This window comes from Ruditapes philippinarum, unplaced genomic scaffold, assembly GCF_026571515.1.
Source record: "Ruditapes philippinarum isolate M1 unplaced genomic scaffold, ASM2657151v2 ctg11317_1_1_1_1, whole genome shotgun sequence".
NCBI classification, from domain to species: domain Eukaryota; kingdom Metazoa; phylum Mollusca; class Bivalvia; order Venerida; family Veneridae; genus Ruditapes; species Ruditapes philippinarum.
The window spans coordinates 13927-30933 of record NW_026861753.1 but is presented as its reverse complement, the minus strand read 5'-3'; the positions used below and the strand labels follow the sequence as shown (position 1 = coordinate 30933).

The 17007-nt window shown below is 32.7% G+C and overlaps 2 protein-coding genes across 4 annotated transcripts; both read left to right on the top strand.

Annotated features, from left to right (window-relative positions):
• The first annotated feature begins 1071 nt into the window (after positions 1 to 1071).
• LOC132716704 (uncharacterized) lies at positions 1072 to 5997 on the top strand. 2 transcript variants are annotated; one of them, XR_009623857.1, is made up of 3 exons: positions 1072 to 2066; positions 2809 to 2968; positions 3476 to 5997. XR_009623857.1 is itself a non-coding variant. In XM_060700028.1 (2 exons), the coding sequence occupies exons 1-2, from the start codon at positions 1893 to 1895 to the stop codon at positions 2947 to 2949; spliced, it is 315 nt and encodes a 104-aa protein (XP_060556011.1). In that variant the 5' UTR covers positions 1072 to 1892; the 3' UTR covers positions 2950 to 5997. The 2 variants fall into 2 exon arrangements, 1 of the variants encoding a protein (XP_060556011.1); XM_060700028.1 differs by having other exon boundaries at positions 2809 to 5997.
• A 5200-nt stretch (positions 5998 to 11197) lies between these two features.
• On the top strand, positions 11198 to 16095 carry LOC132716703 (uncharacterized). 2 transcript variants are annotated; one of them, XM_060700027.1, is made up of 2 exons: positions 11198 to 12565; positions 14353 to 16095. In XM_060700027.1, exon 1 carries the CDS (start codon positions 11255 to 11257, stop codon positions 12533 to 12535), a length of 1281 nt encoding a protein of 426 aa, XP_060556010.1. In that variant the 5' UTR covers positions 11198 to 11254; the 3' UTR covers positions 12536 to 12565; positions 14353 to 16095. The 2 variants fall into 2 exon arrangements, with proteins under 2 accessions (XP_060556010.1, XP_060556009.1); XM_060700026.1 differs by having other exon boundaries at positions 11200 to 11539.
• The last annotated feature ends 912 nt before the right edge of the window (positions 16096 to 17007 follow it).

The window sequence follows — 17007 nt, the reverse complement described above, 5'->3', positions numbered from 1 at the left end:
TTTTGATATTAAAACATGGTGTTAAAAGTTGAACAACTGTTTGAGAACTTTAATTTATTTGTTTTGAGTATTCAATGTATAATTGTAGTCAGAAAAAAATTGTCGCTAACAGAAGTAACATTTCTGTAGATTTAGTATTTTCTTAGAATTTCGTATTTGAATAATGCTTATTTTAGTTATTGCAGTGTTTATATGTTAATTGAGAATGTTTTATTGTTAAACTTCTATTCATTTTGGGAGTAAGATTGGTTGAATAGTCACTGATTTTTGTTTCATTTCTATACTTTTGTTTGGTGTTGTTAACTTAATTGAGACAATTAAGCTTTTTAAGGTTGGGGGAGTGTTGTAGTTTTAGCAAGGCACCTGGTTAAGGTTTGATTTAATGATTGATTTTGTATGAGAATTGAGACTTCATTGTTGTCATTATTTATTACTATAAATCTGTTGGGGCTAGACTGTGCATCAGTCTGGGAGATTTTAGTGTGGTAACTCTGTCAACAGGTACCTGCATAAATTAATGGACAGGAGGCCTGTAATTGTTGTGTTTAGGGAACTCAATCATTGGTTACCATCATAAATATTCCAGGAATCAGTCTGTTTGTTTCTGGTACAGTTACTTGATCAACACTTGTCGTCATAAATATAGAAGGCTTAGATTTGTCAATTAACACTAAGGTAACCTCCAAATATGGAAAGTCAAAGTATTTCATATAAATACTGGGACAAGATTTTCTAGGGGCAGTCTAGATTGAAGATTGAAGAACAAGATTCAAAATGCAAGAGTAAGATTGTAAGAGCTAGAGTCAAGATTCAGGATTCTAGATTGAAGTTTCAAGAATGAGATCTTAAGAGTTAGATATAAAATTCTCAGTGACTTATCAACCATGTGTGAGGAAGAAAAACTCTGTAACTTTAAATATTAATTGTAGATTAGAAATTTAGGACACTTTCAAATAAATAAATGGTGAAATGAAACGGAAAACAGTTATTGTTTATTTTATGCAAATATGTGAAATTATGGAAGTAGTAGAAATTATAAATTACGAGAGAGAAGAATTTATAACAATATTCAACATAAATTTGACATATGGATATGTCAAAGGAATGGGCAGGTCAAGTTGGAATTTGGTCATGGTTCGATGATTTTTTTGGCAGAGTTATGTTTTTTCACTTTGAAAATAATATAGATACATCTTAGGAATAAGCAGTTTGAGTTTGAATTTGGTCGTGGTTCAATGATTTTGGACAAACTTATCTTTCTTGAATATTGGAATAATTTTGAACTTTCAGTTTCAGCACTCATACTTTTGTGGAAATGTATGTAGCCATTATTTTGGCTACAAATATGAAATATGCTATTTTCAAAAGGTTAAGACTGAATAATTTCAGTGCCTTGAACATTGTATGGAAATGGTTTGTGTTAACATTGAAAAGTTTTAAGGGCTTTGAACTTAAAATGAAAACAATAATTTGTGCAAACAAATTTGGAACTAAATATTATAACATCTGAAATTTTGGCTGCATGCGGGGGCATCCGTGGCATGATGACACATTTCTAGTTTTTTTTTTGTATAAAAAGAAAAGGATTAATTACTCAAGCTAATATGGTCCCTGGAATAGCCAAAAATGTTATTTTCACCAAATGACATCCCTAGCTCAAAAATATGTTAACTTTAATTCATGATTTCTTATCATTTTCACATTTTGTGACCAGTTGCACACTCAACAATCCTTTTGAGCTTTTAGCGTTAATTACTGTTAAAGCCAAGGAAAAATTTTAAATACTGGATTTTTTTTATATGTAATTCACATATCTCTAAAAGTACATGGCCTAGAATTATGAATCCTTTTTTTCAGCTGCTGTTACACAGATTCTCCAAGTCTTGGAGACAATGTGGGAGGAGAATCGTGAAATTAAGAGGATGATGCAGCGATTGTTGTCAAGGTCAGCAGCAGATGACCAACCGCTGCAGCTTCCGGAAGATATCTCATTTCCTATTCGTTCTCCTGAGCAGATGGAAACATTCGATGAGCTTCTGGGAGATCAGACAAAGCTGTCATCTGTGGTAAGCATAATGTTAGTCATGTATGTTGCTCCATTAGTAACTGTAAAAAAGTATACCCCATATCCACTGGCTTAAATGCGAAATAACATAATGGTCTGTGGTGAGCACTTGATGATAATGTATTATCATTCTGCTATATTTATGTTAGAAAATATTGCACAGTGGGCAAACACTTTGCTGCATTAATTTCGGAATTAAAAACTGGCATGTTTTAATTTTTTTATTCATATTGACACAGTTATTATTTAGATATGCTATAATAGCCATGAGCACAAGACATGGGCAGTTGGCCTCGTTTTCAACATTGATTATTAGGACAAGACAGTCGATTCATTAATCAAAATGCTGGCAGCTTTCAAAATACCAGGAAAATGACTAGTACCCACAAAATCCAGGAATTGAGCTGTTATTATAATATCAAAAATTATTCTGTTGATATTGTATAAACTCTTGTGTTAAAAAAAAAACAACAATGATAATGTGCCCCATAACACTCGGTGGAGGGGACAAACATAAGGCACAAGTCACTTAGGTGTTGTCCTAGGCTGTAAATATATGAGGAAAGATCTTTTAATTTGTCAATCCTAACAGTTTTCTTGGCAGATCATGTTTTTGAGGTCCAGTTGACAATTATTTGTCATTTGGTGACTTGCAGCCCATCACAAATGCACATTATATAATTTTGAAACTTAGTAGTGTTAAAATTAACATTAAAAAAAGTTTATGTTCTGCTTTATTTAAGGTGCGGTTCCTCTCAATGTTTGGTGGGGCAGATGTGTGGGAAACTGTTGACCGCTTGATGAAAGAAACCATGTCAAATGAACTGGCAAGAATGTACAATATGAAGGGGCTGAAAAGGAAGAAAAAATTTGGGGGCCTCTAGATACTGAATGTATTGTATAGTAAGTGATATTTTACGAATTTGCAAAGTGGTGTCTTTAAGTAAGGTTTTCAAAATAGATATATTATCCAAGATCTTGTTATTGTGTCTTCGGGTATCGCTTTAATGAAGGAAAATGCTTGACTAGCTTTTATGGAAATTAATAAGAGAATATTTTACATGCTGTGTGGTTTTGATCCCATGCATTGTGTTGTGATGCATAATATAAGCAGAAATCACCTTCCTGTAAAGCAAGTTATTTGCTTACCTTAACATTCTTCACTGATACACCGATAAGATGATCTCAGCTTACAACTGACTGCAGAGATATCACAGAAATATTGTTAAAAGCTATGTAAAACCGGGACACAAACATATATATTTGTTAAAACATACAAGAATTAGTTTATATTCCAATTTATACTGCTCAAAATGCTACAAGGTGACTTATGACCTTTGAATGGTTTCAATACCTACATTTCACTGCATTTCATTTCATTCTTTAAGGGTAAGGATGCTTGTTTTGTAGAATGTATCCAAAGGAACTTGCCGACAAAAAACTGCAACGAGGAAGGATGTAGAAATAGAGGTTTCAAAGTGGCTGGCTGGGGCGCGGGACCGCGATGGGGGAAGGAAAGCAAGACCTTACCTGAAGCAAATGAAGGAAGTGACTAGACATGTTTTTATTTTAAAAAATGCAAATCTATAGAGAATATTTGTTTGTTTGTGTGTAAGATGAAATTTTATATCATCAAGTGAGCTTCTCACGAGTGGCATAGACTTGTTTGCAGGTTGGCAACACAGTAATGCTGAGGAACATTGGGAAAAAAATGAGCCTACACCTGTTAATGGTGAACACTGACAGTAGGGTCTTCACAACATCACCAATTGATGTCTGTGAAGACCTCTTCAGAAGGGCAACAGAAATTGTCCGGCCTCCAATGGCAGCAGTGATTTCTGTTGGAGCTGCGTTGTTCTCACCAGTGAGGACAAGAGTTTCCATCCGAGGTATTAGATAAATCAGGTAGAAATGAATTTATAATTATATGTTAATGATAAACTTTTAGCCCCACTTTGGAGCTATTGACACAACCTACATTTTGTCATTTTTTAATATTTTGATAGATAGCATCTCTTACTTTAAATGTTCAGCAGTCTGTTATTGATACAGTACAAAATAATAAAATTTTGAACTTTTACATGTTTATTTACCTTTTATAATATAAATTAATTTTTTCCTTTATAACATTTACATCCTTTTCCTTGTCTTTTCTAAGAAGATGCTCCCAAAAAAGTTACAGTTAGAAATGAAGATGTAACAATAAAAACCATAACTCTTCAAGATTCCACAGGGGAAATTAAGGCCACACTGTGGAGAGCCCTAGCGGTGAATCGAACTAACAAACTGCCTAACAAGCAGGTTTTGTGAGGTTACATCAGTGAGTTCGACTCACTTCAGTAGAATGACGGTAATTTTTATTAATTTTGTGACTTCTTTTTCAACAAGTAAGGTTTTGTATTAAGCATTATAAACTATCATGCTCCATTTTAAGAACGAAACATTCAAACTGTTTCCTTTATAGATGTTGGGTTTTTATCAAGGTTTTCAATTTAGCAATCTAAATAGAATTTTTTATAAGCATTAAAGAAGCCATCTAAATTGAATTTTTTATAAGCATTAAAGAATTGCTCCAATAAAAGTGGAGCAATGCTGTTTGCAGTTATTTTTTATTTTATGAATTCTGATGTGCTCTCATTTGTTAATTAAAAATGCATGGCTCTACAGGTACTTCCCTGTCACTGTTATAAACTATTCCTTTGAACACAGTTACATTACAAAAAGAATATTAAGTGTCTATTAATTTTGCTATGTACTACAAATCTTTTTGCACTTGAAACATATAATATTTCTACATAAACATCCACTGATTTATAAAACAATTGAAACTTCATATGTCGATTATGGCTTATCTCAAAACTTGTAAATCATGAACTGTCTAAGAGAAGAGCATATTCTAAAAAACGGTAAAAATCCTTTTTTTCTCATAGTTATGTCAAAAAATAAAAACTGGTCAACAGATTAAAAGAAAAATTAGTCTATACATGAATGTTTCTATTTTCTTATTTTCATAGCAAATTGCTCCACCAGTCACCACCAATCAATACACAATAGTTGGCATCATGGTGAATGAAGACAAAGCTGAACTTTTAACAGATGATGACCTTACAGCTTCAGTGTCATCAGAAATGTTGGCACAGGCTTGTGCCAAACCTGATGAGCCAGATGTGAACTTGGCCACACTGTGTGAGAAAGGGCACAAGTGTTTCAATCACATCAAGATGTGATGAAACACAGAGTATTGTCCACAGAGAATGAAACCTGGTAAAGATGATTTTTGTAATAAATTTCCTTCATATTACAAGATTTGTAAGATAACATATTGGATGAGACATATACAGTCTTATTGCATGAACTAAAATTGTCCAAGCCTTTGGTTTGGAATCGAACAAATCATGATTTAATAAACTACATTATTTTTTATAAGACGTATATCTTATTCTGTTTGGATATTCTTAATGTAATTGAAAATCATTTGCCTTTTGGTAGTTGAAAATATAACATTTTATTTTCAGTTAACATGCTGCAGGGTTTTCATTATTAACCGATTGGCGATCCAAACCATCAGTTAAATTGCTGTTAAAATCGATTGTATTTTCAGCCAGTATATTAAAGTATCACCTTTGATCCTTGGCAAAATCGGATGTTTTCTTTTAAGGATCTGTTGTTTCAAATGAAAATGAAGACTGTAAGAGTAGTCAAAAAAATGTACTGAATTTAGTATGTGTTGCACAATATTGATGTTACTGCATTTGGTTACCATGTACTTATTAATAATGAATATTATTTAATAACATGACAACTTTATTTCTATTTCAGAAGTCCTGTGTACTTAACATGAAATACAAGAGAACTGTAAACACAAACATTAAAATATTAATTTTCAATAAACATCCATTCAAACCAGGCAGTGGAAAGTGCAATCTCATATGGCATTGATTGCATGCAACTTTTAATGTTTTTTTGGGGAGGCTATGCCGACCCAATGTTAATAACTGTTCGTCAAATCTTACTGCCGCGGTAATCAGGTCACTGCCGCGGTAATCAGGTCAAAAAATAGTACCTTGATCTTTTCTAAGCTGACTCATCACTCATCACAGACATTTACAATATGAAAATATTTTCATTCTTTTAATTTCATATCTGCAATTTGTAAAGATAATAATTCTCTGAAAAATTCTTGATTTTTGTTTAAATCACTACTCCGTGACGTCATACTGCCGCGGTAATCAGGTTTAGGCATACGTACGTCTGTAATAAATAGTTCTGGTATGAAAACCCTTCAAAATAATAACTTTAGCAATATTTTTTTAACAAAAAGCATAAATGAAAATTTGTAAGTAAATGCTTTAATTTAGTGGCAAATATTCTTTATTATTCTTGATAACAATTTTCCAATTACTACGCAGCGACCAACTGTTTATGACGGGTCATTAACTAGAACGTTTCAACACCGTATTCTCCATTTGTACACCGGTCTTACTGACGATATTTGAGACCGGTGTATATACAATGCCGTATTCTCAATATCATGCATGTTCTTTTGTTGTTATAAACCATTTAAAGTCCTTAATATTTTTTAAAGACAAATAATTGTAAACTGTCGCTTACATCAGAGACATGGATCATGCTTGCGTGATAACTAAGGAAAACTAACTTATTAGTACACCTTAGGAGGCTGTACGCGGAAAACGGTCATAAACCGCTATATCATAGCTGTTAGTAAATATTTTGCATACATTTAACTAAAAATTCACTGATGGTGATGAGCATATAGTTTGAACATTATATTCTTGAACCATTATCGCCGAAAAAAAACTATTTAACTACAAAACCCCTATAAGGACCTTCCGACAAAATTCCAGCACAATATTACATTTTACATTAGCAAAATAAAAAAGCAATACTTATATTTTCATCTTACATAATTCATTAATCAAACTTTTAACATAAAAGTATATTTGGCAATTGACAGATCCCTACTCTGATCTTTTATTTGTATAGGAATAAATTTAACATGTGCTCTTTTGTTTAGGAATATTTTGTAGTGAAAGTCTTATATATTCACTGATCTCATAATTAGAATTAGACAGGTCAGGGATTTATACAACCAGTTGTTTATTTAACTATGCTCATTTTAATCCCAATAGAAACATTCAAATATTTGGGGTAAAAAACATGACCAAAGTACCTAGTAGTCGTTTACCCGGTGGTGATCCCATTAAACTGATTATAGATTCGAATTGATTAGAAAACACAAATAGAAACATGTGTTTCCGTACAACAAAAATCGGAAGTAAAGTGAACAGTTAATTGACAGAAATATGTGGTCAAATATGTTTTAACAAAGAAATAATTATTTCAGAGAAAGACGCAAAGATCAGTATGACCCCGTATTGTGTAATTAGAAAGTTTATTCAATTCTAGGGCATACATCATAATTTGATAGTCCATGTGTAATAAAATTCAAATTTTCAATACAGATTATGAGATACATAAAAAATATTAAAGAATAAGAAGCTTTAATTAAAAAAACAAAAACAAAAAAAAAACCGCATACATATACAAATTACTTACAGTCGAGCATCGGGAAGTCATTAACATATCTTACGAAACTTTAATTTGAAAACGATATTTGCGCGCGCTGAAGTGATTAATGTTTATTTGAAAATAAAAAAAGAACTTTTATGTTTGTGTTCTAAAAATAATCGCGGCATAAGAGGAATTTCTTATTTATTTTACAACACTTGAAAAATTACTACAGAAAATGTGTTGTTGTTTTTTTGTTTTGTTTTCAACTAAAGTGAGTGTGTTTTAAGTTTATTTATACTCGGCGCCGGAATAACCATATGTCCGAGATTATAGCATCTGGGACGTCTTTTTCAAGCAGATTCTTCCTGGAAGCCCATTCTTCGTTCTTTGGTGGTAAAGGAGACGACAATACCGTCAAGCATCAACTTTCTGACTGACGACAACAAAAACGGCATCTATTAGCGCCAAACCTCCAGAGTAAGTCACGACAGGTCAACCAATCACCTCTGGTACTTATGATGACTTGACTATGTCCTTCCGTGTGCCTTCTCCGCGACGTGCACGCCTCTGGAGGAAATTGGAGAAGTTTCAACAAAAACTTCCAAAACACGCCATTTATAACATCATTCATAGCACTGACGGCTTCGATGTTCTCATCTATTTGCAGGAAATGGTCGACAGGGAAAACCCTACGTAATAACCGCACACCCTGTTAACAAACAGATTTTCCGCAGTATATATTTCAAGCTAGTGAGGTTTAAAAATACACAAGCTATCGATTAACTACCATTAGTTGGTTGAGTGTTGCGGTAAAAAAGAAGATATAACTTCCTGATCAATTTTCACTTAGGTTGATTCAGTTTTGAATAAGCTTTGCAGATATGTATTTTTTCAAGAAATATTTAGCTTTAATATTATCCGACGCCGTCAGTAATGAAATGGGAATAATTTTCTGAAACGTGATTTTATTCGAGATTTGCTTCTGGAGAAGACAACCTTCTGTCCGTAGAGCATGAATATTAATACTCATCACAAGACAGTATCTTATTGATCTCAATTATGGTACATCTAAACGTGTATAATTTTTATGTTCAATAAAAATGTTGCATCACTTGCAGTTGTTATTATCATTCAATAATATTAAAATGACATAAAGTATTTATGATGAACAGTCCTAGAATATTTGACACAGGAACTTGAAATTCTATCAAATAATCAATATTAATTATAATATCCAAATATACCCCCTATATACTATAACATTTTTTTATAGTATATAGGGGGTATATTTGGATATTATAATTAATATTGGTTATTTGATAGAATTTCAAATTCCTGTGTTTGTGTTTTTTTATAGTATATAGGGGGTATATTTGGATATTATAATTAATATTGGTTATTTGATAGAATTTCAAGTTCCTGTGATTTTGATAAGGAACCGTCAGTTGTAAAATGTTATTGTTATCTGATAATGAACAGTCGTCATACTTGCTGGTATGTCATTTATTATTGACAGTTTAGGTTTTTCAAAATTTGTATGATTAACAATCCGAATGTAGACCTCAATGAAATGTTCTGGAATATTAACAAAATGAATAGTCAACCACATTAACCATATATATGAATGGTTGAACACAACAGTAAGGATAAATAGCGCAATGTGCATATCTTTTTATTTTGGTAGCATATTTTAAGCAAAAAGAAAAGACACTATAAGTCTGAAACATTCTCTCATAGCCTCCCCATCAGTACATTCAGTGCTTTGATTTTGTTGTTGTAAAATATGATCTCAAGTCATTGATATGGCAGTTTTCATTCTTGCCTTACATTTTAACTTCTCAAGACAGTTGTGGTACTATTATCAAAACCATTTTATCTATGTTTGTTAACATTTTCTTAAAAACTTCTTTTTAATTAAAATGTACTCGCTTGATATAACTTGTTAACTTTCACTATGTCCGGACATATCCATAGGTCATATAATCATTAACTTACTGTTAACAAAGTGGTCTTTGTTTTAACTCAAGTTATTTTGTCCTGATTAACCATTACCATAAAGTTAATTATCTCTAAAGTGTTACAGATATTCATTCTAACTTTAAAATACTTGATCAACTCAACTTTATTGAAGCTCGTCCAATTCATCACCTATGTGAAATATGCGGCCAGGCAACATATAATAGATGGCAAAAACAAAGACACAAGAAAACACACAAGGATACCATCACCAAATACGAATGCTCATGGTGTAAAAAACTGTATGCCAGAAAAGACAATCTTATAACACATTCCCGTAAAATACATGGATTTGAAGAACTCACATTTAATACAACTGAAATACAACGATAAAACAAACTGGATACAATCAAACAACAGAATGGCAACACTAACATGAAAATTCTTCTAGAAAAAACCCAAATTTAGAATCGTCATTAACGAAACTGGAACACCAACCATTAAGAAAAAAAACTCAGGAACAACACATAGCCATAAGAACGAGAACATCACCGCTAAACAGAATCCAGAAACAATGGTCTTCAACATACCGAACCCTATATCACCAATACCGGCAAGCCCCAGCACAAGCTCTGAAACCATCTGTCAGGATGAGAACCTTTGTTTTAACTCGGACAATGAACTTATAATCAATGTAAATAGAATATATGGACTTTTCACTAACAATTAAGAACTCTATAAATAATACAGACCAGCATTTAAATAATTTATTGGCATATTGCCAATATTGATTCTATTTTAAGTAACAATATATCTATATTTAGTAACATAAGTCATATAACGTAGCCGTTTTTTTACCACCTTAAGAGACAAAATTTTTATTAAAATTGTCCTGATGAAGGTCGTATAGACCGAAACTAGTAGACACAAATAAAATATTGTAAACTTGCTCTGGTGTTGACGTGTATTACTCGTTAATTCATATTTCCTTGGTTGATTTAAAATACTTGCTCAATATTGATATATTGCACTGTATCTTAAATGGAAAAAAAAACTACTGACATCTCTATTTCTTTTTGCAAGATTATTTCCACACATAAAAAAATGCTTAATGTCTTCATGGCAGCAAACCTTGGCAACAAACTTTACTTTCAACCTTTTAAGTTTAATTTTTTTCAAATATTTGGAGCATGTACTAGTTTACAGGACAAGTAAACCTGGAAATAATTTTTAAATGTAACATTTTGATATATCTTAATTTTTCCAATTTGTGTGAAAGTTGCTCGTACTTATTTCATAAAATGGGCCAGTACTTCTTTTTGCCATTATTTTCAATGGCCTTCAGCTCTCATATACAAGCATATCACTTCAGTGACCCATAGAGAACCATCGCTTTTTACAGGTCAACAAAAATGACCTGATATCACGTGACCACATAGTATATAAATTCGGACAATTCCACGTGCAATTCATAGTCATTTTAGCGACCCTGTCGCGTGAATGTTTAGAGAAGTTTTTGGGTAAGTGACCACGTGGCCTTGTGAAGGCTTTTTTGTTTCGTTTATTCGGGCTGGAATGTTTGAATTTTGATTTGTTCTTGTTTTGTGTTTTTTACACTATTTGTTTTTTGTTTTAGCTACGAGTTGTTTGTCTCGAGCTTTCTTTTCCACGCCCACTTATTTTTTGACTTAGCGTTTGACGATGTCAACGCGCAAGAGAAGTGGTAGGCAAGACGATGTCTTGTCACTTTTTGGAAGTTCTTCCTCCGAAGAGAGTTTTTCGGGTTTTTCCCCTAACAATTCTCCAAAATCAAATAGAGTTAGGTCTATTGTGACAAAAGTAGCAAAAGACGGTAAAGTCCGGAGTAGATCGAAGCGTTATGATAAGTCACATGATCAACCACGTGTTGACAGTCCCGGAGAAAATAACAATGGCGACGATGTTGTCATTTTGCAGCCTTCTGAGTCAAGCGGTAATAACCGGCAGGTAAATGTTATTGACTTAAATAACTTAAGTACCGAAAACGTTAATCAGTTGAGATCTGTTTTAGGGCTGAAAACTTCTAATACAGAAGGTAGGTCGGATAATTCTGAATCTGAATCCGTTCAAAATCATGAATTTTGCGATAATGAAACTGAAAGTAGATCTACTTTTTGCAATGCTAGGGAAGTTACTTCCGAAGCAAATTCTTTATCCAATAATTTTGCAAATTCTCTGTTTGAAGATGATAATACTGAGAACGAGTTAGATGATGATATCTGGCCGCAGGCCAAGATTAAAGCCCCTGATAGAGGTGATCCAATTTCAGAATCACTGGCTAAACTGATAAATGACTCGTGCACTCAGATGTGTTCCATAAATGATTTGGTATCAAAATACAAAGTACCATCAAATTGTACTTTCATGACTCCCCCAAAAGTGAACGAAGAAATCTGGGGTGAATTAGCAACTAACCGAAGGGTTCAGACTACAGACAAGTTGTTAAGGGACACTCAAAATCTGGTAACGGCAGGTATGATCCCCATTTTGTCAATGGCAAAATTACTGAAACCTCATATAGGTAAAATTCCCGAAATCAAAACTTTGATTGCTGACTCATTGACCATGTTGGGTCAGGTCCAGTTTAATATGAGTGTCCGCAGAAGATACTTATTAAGACCTTATATTAAACAAAAGTATTCGGGTATTTGTAACATTAATACGCCTGTAACAACATATCTCTTTGGTGATGATATTAGTAAAGAGTTGAAAAAATGTGAAACCAGCATCAGAGTTGGTAAATTCTCGCAAAAATCCACTTCTCTGGGTCCTATGAGGGGCAAACGTGGAAGATGGCGAGGTCGTGGTACACCATATGGCCGTGGTTTCAGTACAAACAAGCAGTCAACATACGGTCAGTTCGGTTACAAGCATGATTTTCCACCTAAAACTAGGAAGAATGTACCCACAACAAGTTCAACAGTAAATCAGACTACTAACTGACACGGTGATGTCTTCAAGGCCAAGGCAAAGGTAAGACAAAGTAATTCTGAAAGATTGCGGTCTTGTTATGATGAATGGTCAAAATTAACATCCGATAAATGGGTGCTAGAAACAGTTCAGGGATACAAAATTAAATTTGTTGAATCTCCTTGTCAAAAGAAATTTCCAAATAAAATAAGTTTTTCAGAGTCTGAAAAGTTGTTGATTGATAAAGAAGTGAGAAACATGTTAAAAGAAGGTGTAATAATAACTTCTAATCACGAATGTAATGAATTCATTTCAAATATTTTTCTTGTGTCAAAACCCAATGGTGATTATAGACCAATAATAAATTTACGGAAACTAAATGAATTTATACATTATGAGAAATTTAAACAAGAAACTTTTCCCTTTGTTTTAGAATTAGTACAACCGAATGACTTTTTCACTAGTCTTGACTTAAAGAAAGCATATTGGTCTATTCCTATTGCTGAAAGTGATTATAAATACCTCAAATTTGAGTGGAGAGATCAACTGTTTGCTTTTGTATGTCTGTGTTTTGGACTAAGCTCAGCACCTTATTGTTTCACTAAAGTTCTTAAACCAGTATATGCATTTTTTCGCAAGATGGGCATAAGATGCTCTTATTATATTGATGATAACATAAACATGCATGAAAATAGAGATTCTTGTTTACAAAATATGAAGTTAATGAATAAGAAGTTAGAATCTCTTGGTTTTCTTATAAATGAAGAAAAGTCAGTTAAAATTCCAACACAAAGAATAACTTATTTTGGATATATAATTGATTCTGTGCTTTTCAAGGTTTTTCTGCCCAAGAGTAAAATAGATAAAGTGAAATTTTTTGCTCAACAACTTTTATCTAAAAAACAAATTAAAGTAAGAGAATTAGCATCTTTTATTGGTCTTATTATTAGCACATTTTTTGCAATTTTTGAAGGACCTCTTCACTATAGAACACTAGAACGATGTAAGGTTCAAGCTTTGAAATCTTTATCATCAAGTTTTGACTCAGTTATGGTGATTAATAATGATGCACGGAAACAACTTATGTGGTGGAATGAAAATATTATTGTTAAAAATGGCAAGAAAATAAGGGAAGATCGCATTTCCTTAACAATACAGACAGATGCGTCGAGACATGGCTATGGATCTTTTTTCTTAAATAAAAATCGGTCTGCTGGTGGCCGTTGGTCTAGTAATGAATCTTTGTTTCATATCAATCACCTTGAACTTTTGGCTATTTTCTTTGCCTTGAAGACATGGCTTAGTAATTATAGAGATGTGCATGTTGCTATTCAAAGTGATAATACTACAGCAATTTCATACATAAATAATATGGGTGGTATGCAGTCAGAAAATATGGACATACTGGCAACTCAAATATGGGAATGGTGCATAAAAAGGGATATTTTTATAACAGCTTTTCATTTGCCTGGCATTGAAAATTTACAAGCTGACTATAGTTCAAGAATTTTTTCTGATAGTACAGAGTGGAAGCTTAAAGAATCAGTTGTAAAGAGATTATTTGGACAGTTGATACAACCTAATATAGACCTCTTTGCTTCCAGATTGAATAAACAGTTATCTAACTATGTTACTTGGACTCCAGATCCTGATTCTTTTTGCACTAATGCATTTTTACTTGATTGGTCAAAATGGAAGCCATACATTTTCCCACCTTTTCGTTTGCTTGGTATGGTTTTAAACAAAATCAAGGAAGATGAGGTCGATGAGGCTGTATTGATATGCCCCTTGTGGTCAAATCAAACTTGGTTTCCTTTGTTTTTAGAATTGCTTGTTTCTATTCCAATCAGGTTGCCACGACACAAAGATTTATTGAGTCTCCCTCACAACAACGAGTTACATCCAATGGGCAAGAAGCTACAGCTAATTGGAGCGATTGTATCTGGACAGAACTACAAAATCGAGGAATTCCGGACAAGGCTATCATATCAGTTCTTCAAAGTTGGCGTCCAGGAACACAAAAACAATATAAGAATGCATGGACAAAGTGGTATATGTGGTGTAGTCTCCGGATGTGTGATTCCTTTAAACCAGTTGAAAGTGACTTAATATCTTATCTAGTGTATTTAAAGAACATGAATAAATCATATAGTGTTATTAGTTTACATAAATCTGTAATTTTAGAAACATTGAAAATATTGCATCCTGCTTCTTCTTTAAATACATCTGTTTTGAATAGATTCATGAAGGGTTTACATAAAGAAATACCCCCAAAACCAAGATATTTTAAAACGTGGAATGTTAGAAAAGTTCTTGATCTCATTTCATCATGGATGCCGTTGGATTCTCTTACATTAAAGTTATTAACTCTAAAACTTGTGTCGCTGATAACCTTATGTACAGCAGCTAGAGCTCAAACTTTGAAAGCCTTGAACATTGATAATTTTTGTATAAAAGATAATGTTGTGTATTTTAATTGTGGGGACAAGCTTAAATCTTGTAAACCAGGACAAAATTTTATTTTACAATTAAAGGCTTATAGTAAAGCCGAGTTATGTCCATTAAGGACTTTGAAATGTTATATGAAATGTACGCAGGGAGTAAGGAAAGACAGTCAGTTGTTTGTGTCATTTAAAAACTATAAGGCTGTTTCTACCAGCACTTTAGCTCGTTGGCTTAAAAATGTTCTTTCAATGGCAGGTATAGACATTAAAGAGTTTAAGGCACATTCGTTTCGAGGAGCCTCTTCTTCTGCTGCAGTTAAAGCAGGATGCAAAATTTCTGATATTTTAAAGACTGCTAATTGGTCTTCTTCAAAAAATTTCAAAACTTTTTATTTGCGAGATGTAAATGATGAAAATGATAATAACTTCCAAGAATGTGTTTTGAATAGTTAAAACTGACTAGTGTGTACCTTGACGTTTTTTGTCATTCTAATGAGGAATGTAGTTGTTTTGGATTTTGATTTGACTGAGATGTGGATTTTTCATTCATGCTGTAATGAAAATGATTTTCTTTGAATGATAATTTTTTGTACGTATTTTCATATACTTTCTATATATTAATTGAAAGTAATTTGGAAAAGAAAATATATAAAGGTGTTTTTTCAGAATATATGTGTTTATGTTGTCTTTTCTTTAAACATGCTTGTATATGAGAGCTGAAGGCCATTGAAAATAATGGCACCCCCATCCAAGCATTTTGTGATGGATGGGGGGCATTATTGGATAATGGCCGGAGGCCGAAATATACAAGCACCCTCCCTTGAAGGTGGTTTTTTCTTTAATCATCTTCTATAAATTTTTCCCAACCCGTAGACATTGTATTTACTAAGAAGTGAACTGATAATTTTCAATAACACAATGTCTTGTTTGTTTTGTAATGATGTTTACAATTTTTTAAATTATATAAAGTTGGTTTTTTAGAGTTTTAAAAGGTATTTTAAAACTCTTGTTTGTTTGGTAAAACAAGACAACATAAAACTTGCTTTAAATTATGAATTGCACGTGGAATTGTCCGAATTTATATACTATGTGGTCACGTGATATCAGGTCATTTTTGTTGACCTGTAAAAAGCGATGGTTCTCTATGGGTCACTGAAGTGATATGCTTGTATATTTCGGCCTCCGGCCATTATCCAATAATGCCCCCCATCCATCACAAAATGCTTGGATGGGGGTGCCATTTTACATTTGTACTTTGACAGAATTATAAAAAAATTATGTTGTGCCATTCTATGTTTTAATATATTTTTAACTTACATTATGAAGCATACTGTTATTTTCTTAGATCATAGATACATGATGTATATTAAAAGCAAAATGTATATTATAATGTTCTTTCTCTCTTTTGTGCATTCATGTGTAAAATAGTCAAATAGCTTTCTTTTATTGCATTGGTTTGTGATTATTTCTATATTACTGTTTACTGTTTGTCATGTCCATATTACAAACTAACCTGTGACATTTTGCCAAATAATGATCTATGCTCCCTTATGCCAATTATAATCATGTGTGCCAGAGATGGCAATTTCTTGAAAAAAATGACTCCCAAATTGTGAAAAATACGTAGTGTTGAGCATCAAAGACATGTAAACAGTTTCAGAAATAGAAATGAACATGGCTATCATAGATTATAACTTTTTTCCAGTGCATTGTCTGTTGTTGGCCTTAATTAAAGTTAAGTATTAGTAGACATACTTTTGAGCCTATGAATTACATGTTTTATCTAAATCATCTAAGGTATTTAGAGACAGACCAATGATCTAGAGTTAACTTGCCTCTCTCTTTGTATTATATTATTGTTTAACCTTTGTTGTGATAAAAATCTTGTTGTTTTCATGTTAGACATATTTAGAGTTTTTATTTATGTTAACTAGTCCTACTATTTTTAGCTCACTTGTCACAAAGTGACATTGTGAGCTTCTGTGATCACTTCGTCCATACATAAACTTTTACTATGAGACATTTTATCTAAACTTCAAAGCAATGTTCTTTGGTGGTCAC

What these genes read in the sequence shown, in the direction of transcription:
- LOC132716704 (XM_060700028.1), top strand. Translation starts at nt 1,893, where the DNA reads ATGTGGGAGGAGAATCGTGAAATTAAGAGGATGATGCAGCGATTGTTG. An exon ending in AGACAAAGCTGTCATCTGTG is followed by an intron (nt 2,067 to 2,808) that starts GTAAGCATAATG and finishes GCTTTATTTAAG; the next exon opens with GTGCGGTTCCTCTCAATGTT.
- LOC132716703 (XM_060700026.1), top strand. Translation starts at nt 11,255, where the DNA reads ATGTCAACGCGCAAGAGAAGTGGTAGGCAAGACGATGTCTTGTCACTT. An exon ending in CAAGCGGTAATAACCGGCAG is followed by an intron (nt 11,540 to 14,352) that starts GTAAATGTTATT and finishes TATTCCAATCAG; the next exon opens with GTTGCCACGACACAAAGATT.